Source organism: Theobroma cacao, chromosome 1, assembly GCF_000208745.1.
Source record: "Theobroma cacao cultivar B97-61/B2 chromosome 1, Criollo_cocoa_genome_V2, whole genome shotgun sequence".
Lineage (NCBI taxonomy): Eukaryota > Viridiplantae > Streptophyta > Magnoliopsida > Malvales > Malvaceae > Theobroma > Theobroma cacao.
Genome location: NC_030850.1, coordinates 26,732,954 through 26,749,857, shown reverse-complemented (window position 1 = coordinate 26,749,857; position 16,904 = coordinate 26,732,954). Strand labels below are relative to the sequence as shown.

The 16,904-nt window shown below is 34.3% G+C and overlaps 2 protein-coding genes across 2 annotated transcripts; one reads left to right on the top strand and one right to left on the bottom strand.

The window, feature by feature from the left end:
* Positions 6,437-11,041, top strand: LOC18613088 (BRCA1-associated RING domain protein 1). Its single transcript, XM_007050140.2, has 12 exons — positions 6,437-6,610; positions 6,715-6,768; positions 6,863-6,933; positions 7,245-7,606; positions 7,959-8,276; positions 8,433-8,533; positions 8,726-8,912; positions 9,033-9,175; positions 9,426-9,516; positions 9,871-10,036; positions 10,183-10,301; positions 10,533-11,041. Exons 1-12 carry the CDS (start codon positions 6,516-6,518, stop codon positions 10,878-10,880), a joined length of 2,055 nt encoding a protein of 684 aa, XP_007050202.2. The 5' UTR covers positions 6,437-6,515; the 3' UTR covers positions 10,881-11,041.
* LOC18613087 (protein NRT1/ PTR FAMILY 5.2) lies at positions 11,201-14,794 on the bottom strand. Its single transcript, XM_018128869.1, has 4 exons — positions 14,645-14,794; positions 14,122-14,339; positions 12,443-13,014; positions 11,201-12,312 (listed from the first exon to the last, which is right to left on the bottom strand). Exons 1-4 carry the CDS (start codon positions 14,775-14,777, stop codon positions 11,418-11,420), a joined length of 1,818 nt encoding a protein of 605 aa, XP_017984358.1. The 5' UTR covers positions 14,778-14,794; the 3' UTR covers positions 11,201-11,417.

Sequence of the window (16,904 nt, the reverse complement as noted above, 5' to 3'; positions counted from 1 at the left end):
CAGTCCTAGAGCAATAACGATTTCTAATTGGGAAAAGCTATGAAGAGGAAATCTCAGCTGAAATTAACTTATTCCTTCACCTAACTTGACCTAACTTTAAAGCCCTATAAAAATAACTTTTCGGATGACTTAAAAAAAAAAACGAAATACCAGATTGACAGCTGAAAGTCAAGTCACAAAGTTATTGAAACTAAGAAGAAGTTGAAGGATTCAATGAGATTTCGAGATCAAGAATACAATTCTTGGGTTTTTCTATCTTTTTGTTATTTTCTTATTTTTCTTAGTTTGATTTGAATGTTTAAACTTTATTCAATGAAGATATGCGACGTGATGGGGAGCTAAGTTTTTAATTTAAGATTATGATTAAACTCAATATATAGTCTGAATTATTTATCTCTCTTTTACTTATGTTTGATTGATTTAAGTTATTTATTTTATTCTGTTCTTAATGTTTATAGTTGATTGGCCATCAATTAAACTGAATTGGAAACTTAGGTTAAATCTTGATGAAGAAGATTTAGGTAGACCTAGAATAGAATAGCATATGATTGAATACACTTAGTTGATTAGATTGTTTGATTTGCATATAAGGTAGACATACACCTGTAAGCCATACGTAGTCAAAATTAAAGCACAAACTGAATGAATCTTTTTACAATCTAATTTGTATAGACATATAGTAAATTAATTGAGAGATGTATTTTTATGAGAAACTCGACAGAGACTTGTAAATAATTTAGGACTCTAGGCTAACAACTTAATCTATTAAACTGAGTTAAGAGAAAAAGATAATATTCAGATGAAGTATTGAGGAATATCATATTCTTCGATCTGGTAATCACTAGAAGTTAATAATTTTGTTGATATATTAGTTTTAGCTTTTAGTTTATTAGTTTTAAATTTTAATTTTAATTATTTAGATAAAATTAAGATGTGTTAATTTTAGTAGTTAACAGTAAATATTTATTCAATTCTATGTGGGATCGACACTCTAATCATTTCTATACTATCTTGGTGATACATTCACTTGTGTAGGTAGAAAATTGAACAACAACATTCTTAAGTAATAAGAGGGTAATGGGTATTTAATGGAATTGTCATTCCATGAACCAAACTTATGCGTTATATTTATTATGAAATAAAGGGGGAAATGGAATAACCATTTCTCCTAATCAAACTTATCACTTTTTGCATAAACTAATGTTAGTCATTTTATGCAATAAAATTTAAAATTAAAAGTTTTTTTTTCAAACACACATTGTGAATATTATTTTGTTTTCACAATGTCATTTTGTCTAATTTTTTGCACCCAAGCCTTGAGAGATAATGTCTACATTGTGAAACTGAAAGAAAACAAGTAGAAATTTAATAAAATCATTCATGAAATTGTCTCTTAATTTTCATTCTCAAAATCTTTCGTCACCTGTGATTTCAATGCTTTAACATCACTAGGGCACCATTCAACAGATGATTCAAAATGTTTTGTTTTTCATAGTTTTTAAAATCTCAAGAAATCATTTTAAAATGAACTCTTTTCCACGATCATCTCATTATTTGATTCCTCATGAAGATCGATTTCCTTAATGTTCTTTGATAGGGATGTCAACGGGTAGGGTACCCTATAATTTCGAGATACTCGAACCTTAATCTTATAAAAAAATCAACTACCCTAACTCTATTAACTACCCGAATAATTTTAAATTACTACCCTAACCCTAACCTTATTACATTTTTACTACCCCATAATTATCCTAACCCATTTAAAAACCCGATTAAATTAAAAAATTATTAAAATTTTCTTCTTGGGTAATCTAATAATTTTTTTATTTATATATATTAATGTCAGCACATTAATAATTTAACTAACTATTTTTTAATATTTTTGTCAATATTTAACAAAAGAAACTGTTGGTCAAGATGGTATAGACTTTGGTTGTTTTCTTTCCTTACTTGGGTTGAATCCAATCAGTATCAATTTTATTCAACTACCTGAACCCTACTCGAATCCATTTATTGGGTACCCTAATCGGATTTAACCAGGTCGGATACCCGCGGGTACCTCATAATAGGGTACCTACCCGTTGACATCCCTATTCTTTGATTCCTCATTAAGATCAATTTCTTTTGATAATATCACAAGCATTTTCATAATATCAAGTTATTAATAATGATTGACTTATACCTATTTTATTTTCATAATATCAAGTTGTTAGTAGCGTGTGAGAAGTGGCATCACAATTCTACCAACTTAAGTTTTTTATATTTTTATCAAGGTCACACATTAAAATTATAACCACAATCAAGATCCACATAACCAAAATTTCACTAATACAATGTGGAAACTTACACTAAATTAACACATATTTTGATATCAATTATAATAATTTGGATCAAGCACCACTAGTCCTATAACTTTTCAAACTTAAACTACATTGTTCTCAAACTTAAATTACATTGTTCTCAAAAACTTAAACTTAACAACTTTAAAGTAATGCCATGCAAATTTCTTGTTTTTTTGGCAAGTAGCATAAGGCAAGCTCTTTCAATAGAAAGGATCAACCACAACATTAATTTTCTATGGATAGAATGGACAATAATGGATAGTTAAAAGCATGCTAGAAATACACATACATTTTTCTTCTTTATTTTTAGAGAATTTGTAAATGTGTTTCTCTTTATTCAACATGTTTCATGAGTTTTTACTAGTTTTTGAAAAGTCTACCAAAACGATTGTCTTATCAATGGAATCTCACATCGGTGAAGAGGAGATTAGATGTCAAATGTAGCATCCCACTCCTTAGGATGTTAGAACCACTCAAGACCTACAACTAGATATGGGATATAAGGTAAAGATAAGATGAGTTAGAAGAGTTACAACTAGATAAGAGAAATTATGAGAAAGAAGCTGTTGGGGATACAAGAAAATTGTTGAAAGGTTAAAATAAAATGATAAGGATAGTGAACAAAATACATATTATTATATAAATTCAAGTTATTAATTCAAAGGTCGGGTTAATTCTAAAGTGGGAGAGAAAATTAACACTTAAAATGAATTTTATAAGAGTTAAATTTGAATTTCTTGGAGTCAATTTCACCTTTAGTACATTAAATGGAAAGAAAAAGTATGCCTGAGGATTAAAATGCAAGAAAAAGAAAGTAGAAAACTGAAAATAATGAAAAGTTTGAAGGAATAAATTGAAAGAAAAGTTTTAAAAATAATTATTATTGCAAATAGAGATTATATTTGTTTGACTATGCTCTTTATCATTTGGCCAGCCAAGTGAGCCCAACCTTTCTTACTTTTTCTTTCTAAGCCCAATAGCTTCTAGAAGCTTTCTTTTTCTCATCGAAAGTAACGTCGTTGCTTTTTATTTTTGGGAGGAAACTTTGCTTCCCGTTTCTTTCATTTTTTTTGTCATGCCTTACCGGAGCTTCCCTTCCTTTAATTCTTCTTAGCTTAGTCGAGGGTAGAGCAAGGACAAGACCAGAAAATTTTGTAATTCCCTGATTACATCTCATGGTGCCACAGGTAGCACGTTATCACACCATTTCCGAACATTCTGCACGAGAGTGAGCCAAATTGCTCTGACAAACTTAGGAGTAAGGTTTGAATTTAAAAAGCTTTGGCAAAATTGATAATTTGTGTATGGATGGCATGGTTTTAAAAAATTGATGAATTTGGCAAGGAATTAGCTTGTTTAATATGAGATGTGTTTTAAATTGTACATTACCTCGGGTTAGGTTCTGTAGTTACGATAGTAGGCGTAACCTATGTGCTCATAAATTGTATTCTAGCTAGAGATTGGTTATTTACGTGTGGAGATGTCCACTGCCTGCTTATTCCTATGCAAATGTCCACAAATGTACTGATCTTTCCTATGGAGATGTCCATGGATGCCTGTGGAGGTGTCCACAGATGTATTAACCTTCCCGAGACTTGGTATGCTTATTACTGATATTTGAATAAGAATGAGTACATGCTGTCTTGGTTTTAACTTGGTACATCATGGTTGATATATGTTGTATGTACCATATTTGACTTTATTGCATTGGAAACAATTTGCCTTAAAGCATGACCCAATCTCAACCTGTGCAATGGTTTTAGTTAGTGAACATGTTTTAGACTAGTCTATAAAGTGCATATATTTTCTGTCAAGAGGTATTTTTCATAATATGTCTACTTATTTATTTAAAATCTTCAGCCTTTATTGCTTGCTTTTCTTCTTTGCTCACTCACTAAGTCCTGAAAGACTTAACCCCAATCATTTGGCAAATGGCAGATAAGTGATTAATTGGGAGCATTCTTGGTGAGGAGTTTTCAGTTTGCTGCGTAGGTAATAGCATCTTTTAGCAGTAGATCTAACAATTCGTGTTTTCGTGTTTTTAACGTGTCAGACACGATTAGATACGAAACACGTTAAGGCTAAACACAAACACGACACGTTTAATATTCGTGTATTAAATTTGAAACACGTACACGTACACGTACACGTTTAATATACGTGTAACACGACACGACACGATTAACACGTTTATTAAACGTGTCAATATACGACACGATACGATTAATAACACGTTTAACACAATTAACATGATTAAATAAAAATATAATTTTATTATTTAAATTTAAAATCTATAATTATAAAAATAATTATAACAAAAAAAAAATAATAACATCAAATATAATAAAATTTAATATAAATAACATACATAAAATTCATTATTATAGATAAGGTTAAAATACACATTAAATAATTATTAAAAATTATTTATATAAGGTTAAAATAGTTTTTAACTATTAATAGTTAATAGGTTAATAAATGTGTCATGTATACACGTTTAAATACGTATATACCTTTAAATACGATAACACGATTAAGTAAACGTGTTTAAATGTGTTTATCATGTCTGACATGTTAACACACGAAAATTAGACACGAAACACGTTAAAGGTAAACTCAAAACTTGTTTAATCCGTGTCTTCTCGTGTCGTGTCCAAAATTATCAGATCTATTTTAGCACTCCATTTTAAGTCAAATCCCACTGTCCTAGAGGTTATGTTTAATTTAATGATGTTTTTTTTGAAAACAATGTGTATTGGGACACATTTTTGATTTTAGCCCTATTTTTGGTTATGAGTAGTATTAAAACGGGAAGTTTCAGCATGCGTGGCTAATTCAAGCCGGTTATGTAGGGTCGAGGCGCATTGTGTTAGACAATGCATGGCACCTGTTGATTTTTGTGTTAAGTACTTGCATTAGGATCGTTAAAAGAAATTAACATTGGAGCACACATAGTGCTGTGTTGAACATAGGCTATGTTAAGGATAGATATAAAATGTAAATTTACGTTTGATGACTTTATATACGTTGATGTTGTGGATTGAAGTTTAAAGAATTGGTATTCTGGAAGAGGGAATGTTTAAGGCTTGCTAGGTCTTGTGGCCTATGTGCGGGTAGCGACCATAGTGGTGGGTCAGTACCTTGAAGAAGTCGAAAGCACTAGGTAGCGGAGGAAGACTTTGACAGAAAGGAAAAGAAAATGGTTTTGCAAAAAATTAAATGGATCAAATGAAAGGAAGAGAGAAAAGAAGCGAGAAAGGTGGTAAGATCAGTAGAGGAGGACGATAGCGATGGAGCTACGATTTGCTTAGAGAGAGGCGAATGAGGAAGAGAGAGACGAGGAAAAAAACAAAAGAACGTTTTTATATCATAAAGTTAGTCATTTCATAAAATGAGCAAGAATATTTCTGTTTCAAAATATTTTGACTCTATTCTTCTTTTTCCAAAATAGATAATATCGAAAAAAATCTCCTAATTAAAAAATGAACAAAACATATGAACTAGTATACATCTAAAAAACATATCTTAAATTCATGAAATTATAAATAATATAGAAATTTATGCGTATTTCATCTGTTATGTCTTTTTTCTTAATATATATATATATATATATGTATATTTGCAAGTTTTGGATATTTTATAGTATATAAAATGTTCACAATTTTTAAAATTTGATCTTTTGAAACTAATAAGTAATATTTAAATATTTTTGTAATACATTTTAAAGATGCCCACATACTAAGTTTTAGAAATCGAGTAATTTTTTGCTCTGATTTATTTAATATACTATAAACGAAATTACTACTTAGGTAGTGTAGACAATATTGAATTATTGATTGATTTCTCAAACACTCAAAAAAAATTGTAAATACGCGGGCAAATTTTGTGGCGGGAGTTCCTTAAAAACGAACGTACCCCGCGCCATTCAGTTCCGCCAACTCAAAACCTCAATGGCGCGCCTATTCTAAATCGAAACCTCCGCCGTCCACGTGTGTCCAATCCTCCCACGTCAATTAAATCGAAACATCTTTCTCGCTTGTCTTGTCAACCTCTTATAAACCTCTAAAGCGGCCCCAGTCTCTGAAAAGAACCCCTTCTCGTCTCATTTCGGAGCTCCGTTTAAGAAAAAAAAAAAACTCACTCTCGAAAGGAGGAATTTTGGGTTCTCAAGAAATGAGCGATTTTGCTAAGCGGAATAGTAATCGAGCCATGAACCCTTGGGTTCTTCATCTCCAAAAGCTGGGTCTCGAGCTTAAATGTCCTCTCTGGTTCGTTTTCTTTTGCTGCTTTCTTTTTTTTTTTTGAATTTACTTCTTTTGGGTTTTGTAATTGATTATTGTTATTTTTGTTCTTTTATTTGTTGATGTTGCAGTTTGGACTTGTTTAAACAGCCGTCATTACTCCCATGTGACCATTTGTTCTGCGAGTTAATGCCCTTTTCTTGTTTTTTTTTTCTTTTAAGTTTTTCAGTTTCATTATTTCATTGCTTAGTCTTTAGTATTCGTCTTTGAAATTTGCAGTTCATGCATAGTCAGATCAGCTGAGTTTGGTCCAGAGTGCCCTATCTGCAAAGCCCAATATGCAAATCGAGGTACATTTCATTTGTTTGCTTCTCTTTTATGTACATATTTTTCCAGAAGTTATTGGAAACTAAATTTTGAGAAAAATAGTTATTGTGTCATCTTACTGCCATGCTTAATGATTGACGTTTACATTAAAAAAAGTCAAAACATGTGTGAAGGTAATCAAATTAGTAATATTTTCCAAAAAAGTGTTTTTTTTTTGTTTAAATGGGTTTTAATTTATATGATACATTTTTGTGTCCTTTTTAAAAATTTGTGGAAGCCTTTATTGTTTGCTTCTTTGAAATTTATATTGATGAAAAGGCTATGCTTGTTGCAGATTTAAGGCCAGTCACCTTCATGGAGAATATAGTGGGAATCTATAGAAGTTTGGATGCTGCGTTTTCTGCCAATCTTTCTCAGTGTGTTGTAGATGGGGTTGGCAAAAATGATATATCTTTTAAGTGCAGCATGCAAAGGCATGTTGAAGATAAAAGATATAAGACTCCTAACAAAGGAGGGGTTGAATATAATAGTGCTGGGAAAGTTGATTTGCTTGGACCAATTTCCCAAAAGCCAGTTGGGGCATCTCAAGAGTCTGGGAATGGGCATATAGGCATGAGTCGAGGGGATCAAACATCCCTGGGAAGTCCTCCTTCCTCTGGTGATACAAAGGACTCGGACAATGATAGTAGTGATCAGGTTAGTGATCACGGAAGAGATTGCCTTGCTTCTGGTGATATGTTAGGTTGTAGCAAGCGGGCCTAACTGCTTTAATGTTTTTAGTTGAATGATTGCATATCACTGCTATTTTCCCTAGTTACTTCAGTTTCCTTTTAACCTGTTGCATTGTTCTGTGCTTCCTCTAGTTTCCCTGATATATAGCTCTTCTTTTGGTCTTATGGTGCTGATATTTATGCAATTGCTTGTGGAAGATGTTATCCTTTACAGCAATTATTCTTGCTCATTAGAGTGCATGTTGTTATATTTAACTATTATATTAAAGCAAAGTTACATTACAATCTCACTCGTTGGCATGGATTTGATTTTTCAGAGTCGTGGTAATTATCCAGCCTTGGGATTGGGCAAGAGAAATTTTGAGGAGAAACTGGATGATTCTGTTTTAGGAGTTGCTCATTTATGGGATTCCAAGAGACAAAAGGGGTTGAACTATGGGCCATTAGAAATGGGTGTAAAAAATATTGGTCATTGCCGTCCAGTTCTGCCAGCCCAAAACTTAGTGACTTCCAATTTTCAATTAGGATCTCAAAATGGAACACCTCTTGCTGGTGCAGATCTGCCTGTGATATCAGATGACTTCTATGGAAATAGAGCTATTTGTGGATTTTGCCAGTCTTCTAGAATCTCAGAAGTAAATTTCTGTTGACCATTGCTTGATTCTTCCTTTGATCATTATCTGTTAGTGAAATTTATCTGTATAATTAGGGTTAAGATAATATTGTTGAATTGTTTTGTTTTGCTCTTATGACTTTGTTACTGATTGCTTGTGTTCTCAAAATTTTTACAGGCCACTGGACCAATGCTGCATTATGCCAATGGAAAGCCAGTTACAGGAGATGCAGCATTCTGCTCAAATGTTATACATGTCCACAGCTCATGTATTGAGTGGTATTTCTCCTGGAAACTTTAAATTAGTATAATATTTAAGTGAAAGAGGCATTATGGATTTTTGACTGGGAAGAGGGGAGTTTCAGTGAAATCTGTTTATATTTGGGCTAGTCATGTTTTGATTTAACACATTAACTTCCTTTTGTTACTTTCTTGCCACTAAAGATATGCTGATATTGTCTATAATTGCAGGGCACCCCAAGTGTATTATGTTGGTGAATCTGTTAAGAATCTTAAGGCAGAATTGGCAAGAGGTGCAAAGCTAAAGTGCAGCAGATGTGAACTAAAGGGGGCTGCCCTAGGATGTTATATGAAGTCTTGCCGCAGAAGTTATCATTTTCCTTGTGCAAAGGAGGTTCCAAAATGTCGATGGGACCATGTAATTGCAGTGCACCTTATATTACATAGCATATGCTTTTATTGCTGTGAATGTTCTGTTTTTGCTCCAACATGCTTTATGTGTCAATTTCTGCTCATGGTTCTTTCTTTTCTCTTACAGGATAACTTTCTTGTGCTTTGTCCAGCCCATTCTTCTGTCAAGTTTCCAAATGAGAAGCCTGGAAATGCCCATTCTTCAGTTAAGTTTCCAAACGAAAAGTCTGGACGTTGCATAACAACTGATCATTGCGAGCCAACTGAAATGTATATTCTCAATTTCTTAGATCTTGTGATGTGTTATTAATCGATCAAAATATCTTAGATATCTTTTGCAGGCCTATACCTTCTTTACATACTATTTTAAGTAGTTACTATTTTATATTTTGTTTTGATTCACTTGAGAAGGAACCAAATCATTTGGAAAGTCCCTTTAGTCTTTTTTAATTAATGGATAAAGCCATAAACTGATTATTGAATTGTCTGGAAAGTGAACTAATTGTGGTTCTGCATGCAGTGACCCATCGAAATTCAGATTATTTTGGGGCCCGCCAGCTGAAAAACAAGAATGGGTTTTTTGTGGATCTGCTTTGTCCTCTGAAGAGAAGGTCAGATGAGACGAAACTCATTTTTTTGTATTTGAATTTGAATCATTTTTAAGTTGTGAGTGGTTATCTTTTCTGTGTCTTTGAATTGTTTATGTGTTTTACTGTGTGTGTGTTGAAAGGTCAAAAACTCAAAATGTTGTTATTGTTGGAGTGTTGAATTTTTAAATTGATTCCTTTTTGGTGTTAAAGTTTCATGTGGGATGAAATTGTAGGATATGCAAAATATGATTTGAAAATTCTTTATTAATAGAATATCGTTAATGGATTTTTTCTTTTCACAACAGCAATTGACTGTCATGTGGTAGTAAAGTTAACAATGATGCTGATCTCTAATCTTTTTTGACCTTGTTGCAGTTTCTTTTGGTCAAGTTTGCAAAAAATATTGGTGTAACTGTATCCAAGTTTTGGAAGCCAGATGTCACACATGTGATTGCTTCTACAGATGAGAATGGTGCGTGCACTAGGACACTTAAAGTTCTCATGGCCATTTCAAATGGAAAGTGGGTTCTTAAAATGGATTGTAAGTTTAATTGTTGCTTTCCACTCTATGGGCCTCGTGTTTCTTTTGTTACATTGCATGTGTGCTGGTTAAAAATTTAACCCTGTACCCAATACTAATAATTTGTATTGTTACTGCTGATACAATTAAAAACTTTGACTTTACAGGGATAAAGGCGTGCATGAAAGCTATACATCCTGTGAATGAAGAACCTTATGAAGTTATTCTTGACAACCATGGGTGCTCTGATGGCCCCAAAACTGGCAGACTCAGGGCATTGGATAATGTAAGTCTTTCTCATGTATAAAGGTGCATTAGTTTTTGAAGTTGGTAATGCTTTTACTTTTGCTAGTATCTTTTTCTTGTATCATTTTAGTAATTAGATATTTGAAAGCATCAAGTTAACTTTCTTTGTATCAAAAACTGCTTGTGTTTATAGATATGCTTGGATTGGATGCTAATTTCTAGTAAGTTATTTTTGCAATTGAAATAAATTTTTTAATCGTTTCACTTGTAGGGACCGAAGCTCTTTGATGGCTTCAGATTTTATTTTGTGGGTGACTTTGTGTCTGGTTACAAGGAAGATCTTCAAAATTTGGTTGTTGCAGCAGGAGGTACTGTTTTGAGAATAATGGAGGAACTGCTGGAACAGAATAATGGTGATCAGGCAGTTCAAACGAGGATGATTGTTGTGTATAACCTGGATGCACCCAAAGGATCTGAGTTAGGAGAAGAAGTTTCAATAATTTGGCAGAGAGTGAATGAAGCACAGGATTTAGCTACAAAAATAGGTGGACTAGTTATTGGCCACACATGGCTTTTGGAATCAGTTGCAGCATATAAATTGCAGCCTTTTGTCAGCTAAGTAAAGAATGGGTAGATAGCTTTTTTAGTTCTGACAACAATTAACTTGTTAGCTGTGTCTGTGTTCAGAGCGTGCCATAAATCTTTTCTTGTATGTGGTTATGAAAACTTCGTAGTTTAGTTTCTAATATTGATCGGAATGTTATATCATGCTTCTTTTGATCTGGGCTGCATTGTTCTTCCATGATAATGAAATTAACCTATATTTTTCAAATGACTAAATATCAATCGGCATTTCATGGTTTTATCTCAGAGACCGAGTCTAAGACTTTTTCCTCTGAAAAGCATGGAAAGGAACATTTGTCCAAGCAGGGTAGCTGTTTAAGGTTGATTTGTGAGTTTGGTAATGATCAAGAACAATGGCAAGCTTTGAAAGTCTAATGTTTCCATTTTTTATCAAAACTAATTGGGCTTATATGGGGCTTTTTCATCATTATATGATATTATATATTTTTGACTTTTACAACAGTAGCCATGAAGGGGTTACATTGAAATTTGGATTTTACATCACTGTAAGGGGAAATTGCATAGCGAACTATCAACTCCGACCAGTCTTCGAGGCTTGACATTTAGGTGAAGCTTTGTCGAGCGAAGTTACCATGGCTTCCTGCAATTCCCTTTCAGAATGTATCACGTCTGCATTATAAACAAAATGTTTGGCCACAATTAAGAAGACGAGGAAATTGAAGAAACCCAGGGCAGCCAAGAAAGCATAATAATAGTCTAGGTGAGAGACGTTAAGGTTGTCCAAGATCCAGCCACCATGGCCGTGCATCCTGGTCATATTAGAAACTGTGGTAAGAATAAAACTACCGAGGAAATGCCCAATTCCTATGCTGCTAGTGAAATACGAGGTCCCAAGGCTTTTCATTCCATCTGGTGCTTGGTCATAGAAAAACTCTAGCTTTGCAACTTCCACGAATGCATCAGCAATCCCCATCAAAGCAAACTGCGGTAGGAGTATGAAAATACTGAGGGGAACTGTATCGTTTTTACCAAATTTTTGGTGCTCTCGTACAACGCTAAGTCTCTTTCTTTCAGCAAAACAAGCAGTGGTCATGATGATGATCTGCAACATAAGACCAATTCCCATTCTTTGAATCAATGTGATCCCTCGGGGATTTTTGGTGTAACGCCTCACTGTCGGAACGAAGTAACGGTCGTATATGGCTATGGTGATCAACATGAAGATGGTAACGAATGCTGTGAGACAAGCCGGAGGGATTTCAAAATGGGGACCCATCCTACGATCAAGAGTGGTTCCTTGTTTGACAAACAATGTTCCCACCTGAGCTAACAGGGTGCTTGGTATGAATGTTACCATCAAAACCGGGATCATTTTCCCCATCTGCTTGGTTTCTTCTACTTGGGTCACTGTACACAGCATCCATGGCGAGTTTTGCCCGCTCTTTACTGCAGCTTTGTCAAGGAATCTGTAGAGCAATGCAGTTATAATTAGGGGGGGTGGAAGGTTATATATATATATATAGCTATTCAGGGAAGCATTCTGGCTAAAGAAAAATAGAAGAAATTAAGAAATTGTTGAAAATAGAGAGAATCAACCTTAATGAAGGGTTGTAATCAATTCTGGATTTCGTAGATTTTGAGTAATCTTCCAAGCTAAGCTCATGTAGCTCTTTCGGGTCGCTTGGAACAGGCACATTCCACTTCCTGACAGCAGCCACCAGCACTTGGAAAATCCTGGTAAAAGGACTACCCAAAGGCAATTTGTGCCTGTAGAATGGAGTCCCCACCAAGAACACCAAGACAGAGACCAAGAGACCAATTGTTGGAAGGCCATAACCAAGACTCCAGCCCACATTGTCTTGTATGTAGATCAAGAAAGTGCTTGAGAAGAGGGTGCCAAAGAAAATGCTAAACATCCACCAGTTAAAGAAGGATAGCTTTTGAACCCTTTCCTTAGGCTCAAAATCATCAAACTGGTCAGCCCCCATAGTGGAAATGTTAGGCTTGGTTCCACCAGTACCTATTGCGATAATGTACAGTGCACAATAGAATATGCCTTCTTGGAAATCTGAGGCTCTTTTATGGCAGTTTTCTTCTTTGATCCCTTGACCACATGATGGAGGCCTCAAGGCAGGCACAGAAACTGCTAAGGTTAAGAGGGACATTCCCTGTTTATTTCCATAGGTGTTAAAAAGAAAGTTATGATCATCATTCATCTACAATTTTTTGGGAGAGTACATGCAAAGAATTTTTTATGTCATTAAACCAAAATTTATCAAATACAGCAAATCAGTGCAAGAATAGCATTGGAATCTCTATACTTTGTCTTTGGAGATCATCATGAGGTCTATATTCTTTATAAATATTTTCATCATAATGTTATGATACTTTTGAGTAATTTCAAGCATCCATAATAGTTTTACATGAAACTAATGAATCTACTGCTCACATGGAATTTACATTTATGGATGCACAAGTATTATATTTGTATAGAATTATTATAGGTGACAATTTAAACCCAGATCTTATTTTCCAAAGCCTTAAGCCTTGGATTTCCGAAGATGCCATTTTCTGAAGTAAACAGTTCTTAGAGGCTTTTGTTACACAAGTGAAGCAACAGAGAAGACAAGGCCAATCACAACCTTTTTGTGCGTATGCATGCACGTGGATATTCGTCTGCTCACCCACTTGAATTATTCTTTATAGCTGGCTGAGGATGAAGCAAATAAAGCCAACAGGCCGACAAATGAAGCTGGAATATGCAATGGAGCTATTCGGTTAAGAGATATGAGAGCAATTTCAACTTAAGAACTGCAAAATACTTTGTTGGTGATAAGTGGGGATATATACTTTCTAATCTCACGGTCTCGATTAACTTATCAATTACTTGGGTTAGAGGTAACTGAAATTACTTAAGATTCATCTATGGAATTACTAATTTTCTTCTGAGAACAAAGAAGGAAAAATGGAAATTAAAGACTCCCAGAGTGCGTGTGGTACATCTCCAGGAAGCTAAGTCCACCACCTGCATTGATCTCGTCAAACTGCAGTCGGGTTTTCACAATTAAGGCCATGTCTCAGTATCGTGAAACACTTCTTCCCCACAAGCAAAAATATCAGGTACTCATGTGGCTTAGACTGATGAGATATACGTGTCCAATTATGCATGGTGCATGGCGTACACGAGTTCCATATGAATTATGGCATATAGAAAAGAAAGGGCATGGATAGTATATGGTATTTAAGGAAATTTAAGGTTTAAAAGTGTAGAATACCGCGAGATAAATGGTTGATGCGATGACAAAAGTCCAGTAGCGACCCAGATGAGCATCTGCAATGTAAGCGCCTAAAATTGGTGTCATCCAGACTGTTCCAACCCAGTTGTTGACGTTGTTCGCAGATTTTACTGTTCCTTCATGGAGTTTCTTGGTCAAATACAGCACTAGGTTTGACGCTATCCCGTAATATGCCATCCTCTCGAACACTTCATAGCCTGCAAAAAACATTTAAAAGAAAGAAAGAAAGAAAGAATTTAGAGCAATCCAGTGTAAAGCTAATGATGTAAATCCTTTGGGGTCGGGACAGATTAATACATGCACTGGCACAATGCACAAGCGAAATGGAACACTCTTTTCATTCTCCTCCTCTTCCAACACTAGGCTACCTCTCCTATTCATGAATTTTTATTTTTAGCAACTAAGAAATTTTGACTTCAGCTATGAGAATTGTTTTCCAGGGAGAAACTGCTATCTTACGCATGGCTTTGTGAAATTTTGACATAGCATGATCTATACTTACCAACAATGAAAGAACAAGCTTTCCATCTTCCAGTCTCTGATCTCAAAACAGGCCTGCCCTTGAGATCCACACTTCCATCTTCAGTATAGTCATCTCTTCCATCTACCGAGCCTTTTTCTTCTGCCTTTGCCATTATGAAAGCAGGAGAGGAATAAGGCCTTGGGGTTTAATAAAGATCATGTGACAATATAGCACTTTATATAAAGTTTTGGGACACCTAACCAACTAGGGGCTGGGGGGGGGGGGGGGGGGTTGAGGTGGGGTTCAACAACCTCAAAACTTGCGAGTACTTGGCTACTTATCAGTGAAGAGTTAGCAATTATTGGCCCTCTTCTTTTATCTTGGGTGACATGTTTCTCTAACTTATCGACCAGCTTAGCAGGGCACAGTGGCAGCGACACGGACATGGCCAAAAGAAGTCATGCACTAGGTATTTAGGGAAACAATTTCTTATTACAGTTACTTCCAATAAGAAAAGAGAGACAAAGAAATGATATTTGTTAATTTTATTTTTTGTTAATCACTTCGTCAATACATTTTCATTTTCATTAGTTTTCAAATCAGAATTGAAACTGTCTAAGTTAACATTATTATTTATTAGTTGTAATATATCTTTAATCTGTCATAATTTCTATTCTATTGATGTGCAATGTGGCATCACGTGGATGAATATAGATGGATTTTCCCAATATTACAACATGCAAATGCTGTTATATATATATATACATATCACATTTACATGGTTTTTTCCTGTTGATTTCTCCTCCTTGTCCTTGTTAACTTGATGGATCTCTATGCAGCTCAGCTAAACAACAAGCTTATAAATTCTCATCGAAGCTTGGGAATCATTATTATTATTATTATTTTTTGCTGTAAAGATTCTTCTTGAAGAGCATCTAGGGAGACTAATTAGGCATATGAAAATGTACCAGTTGTTTGATGCAGAAAGTTCAAGTGGAGACAAAGGTGGCTACTAGAATACGAAAGAACAAAATGAAAGGGCAGTGACAAAGACAATGCTTAAGGATTGAGGCAAGTATCACAAAAGACGAGTTCCCCTCATGAAATACATCTATGGGATCAAAGAAGGAAAGACAATTCTAAATAATGGGCTCTGAAAATGAACTTAAGTTTGAATTCCACCGTTGACTACTTCAACCCAATTAGGGGACATACCATAGAAGCCACATGTATTGTTGTTTGGATTATATTAGGGTTGGTATATACTCTGCCTGCCCTGCAGCAGACCATCTATCCAGGTCCAAAGAGACTATCCGGAGCCGTTGCCGATGATTTTCTCAAGTGGGACGCTGGGTAATACTAAAACCACATAAAAACACAATCGTCAATGGTGGGGCTTCCGTTCATTAAGGAAGACTTGTGGCCTAACTAGTTACAGGTACTAAAACCGATGACCATTTATTTTGATCTTCACTGAATGATGAAGTAGGGTTCCCATTTCCACCACACATTTAACCATCCTAGTTATCTTTTGAGGTTAAAAAAATATATTAAAAGTTTGCATAAAATTAATTGATTTTTACTTACTACTCTTATGATGTAACATCAAAGTAAAAGAATAATCATTAAGTTTATATAAAACCTTTTACTTAAAAGTTTGGTTACCTGTCATTGTAATTAGCCCTTAATTTGTAATGGCAATGAAAATCTATACTTAAAACAAAAGTTACCCACCAGTTGTGGTGGTGACAAGCGTCCAGACAGAAGATAGAGAAAATTTGTTCAATTTTTAAGGATAGTTTTGACCTTTTGTAAGAAAGATTGAGAGTTGAATTTTGCTAAATTTAGTAATAATATAATTATTAATTTTAAAATCTCGACATACAGTATTTCGTAAGATTTATAAGAAAAACAAGTATTGTTAAGTTTTTATTGTAATGAAATGTAACACATGAATGCCTTTTAGTTTATAAATGAGACTTAAAAAGAATGAAATATACAATTCACAAAATTATTGATCAAATTTATAAATTGTATGCATTGAGATTTCTTATTGTGAAGTATAATTTTCATCAATCATAATTTTTGTTGTTCAATCCAGTTTTCTTTATGCCCTGGATTCGAGAGTGTTGTAGAGATTCTGCCATGATAAAGACATTCTTGATTGTACCACAGAAATAAGAAAGCATCTGAAATTGTAAGTTGGTATGGTATGCCTACAAAGCTATTGAAAAAAAAAAATGAGACATAAAATTGGTAGAGAAAGGGAGAAAGAAGAAAGACGGAAATTTTGTGGATA

Bases quoted from the DNA above. Each gene is read 5' to 3' on its own strand.
- LOC18613088 (XM_007050140.2), top strand. From the start codon at position 6,516: ATGAGCGATTTTGCTAAGCGGAATAGTAATCGAGCCATGAACCCTTGG. The intron at 8,277-8,432 runs GTAAATTTCTGT...AAATTTTTACAG, and splicing joins AGTCTTCTAGAATCTCAGAA to GCCACTGGACCAATGCTGCA. The intron at 8,534-8,725 runs GTATTTCTCCTG...CTATAATTGCAG, and splicing joins CACAGCTCATGTATTGAGTG to GGCACCCCAAGTGTATTATG.
- LOC18613087 (XM_018128869.1), bottom strand. From the start codon at position 14,777: ATGGCAAAGGCAGAAGAAAAAGGCTCGGTAGATGGAAGAGATGACTAT. The intron at 13,015-14,121 runs GTATTCTACACT...GGAAATAAACAG, and splicing joins CATCAACCATTTATCTCGCG to GGAATGTCCCTCTTAACCTT. The intron at 12,313-12,442 runs GTTGATTCTCTC...ATTGCTCTACAG, and splicing joins GATTACAACCCTTCATTAAG to ATTCCTTGACAAAGCTGCAG.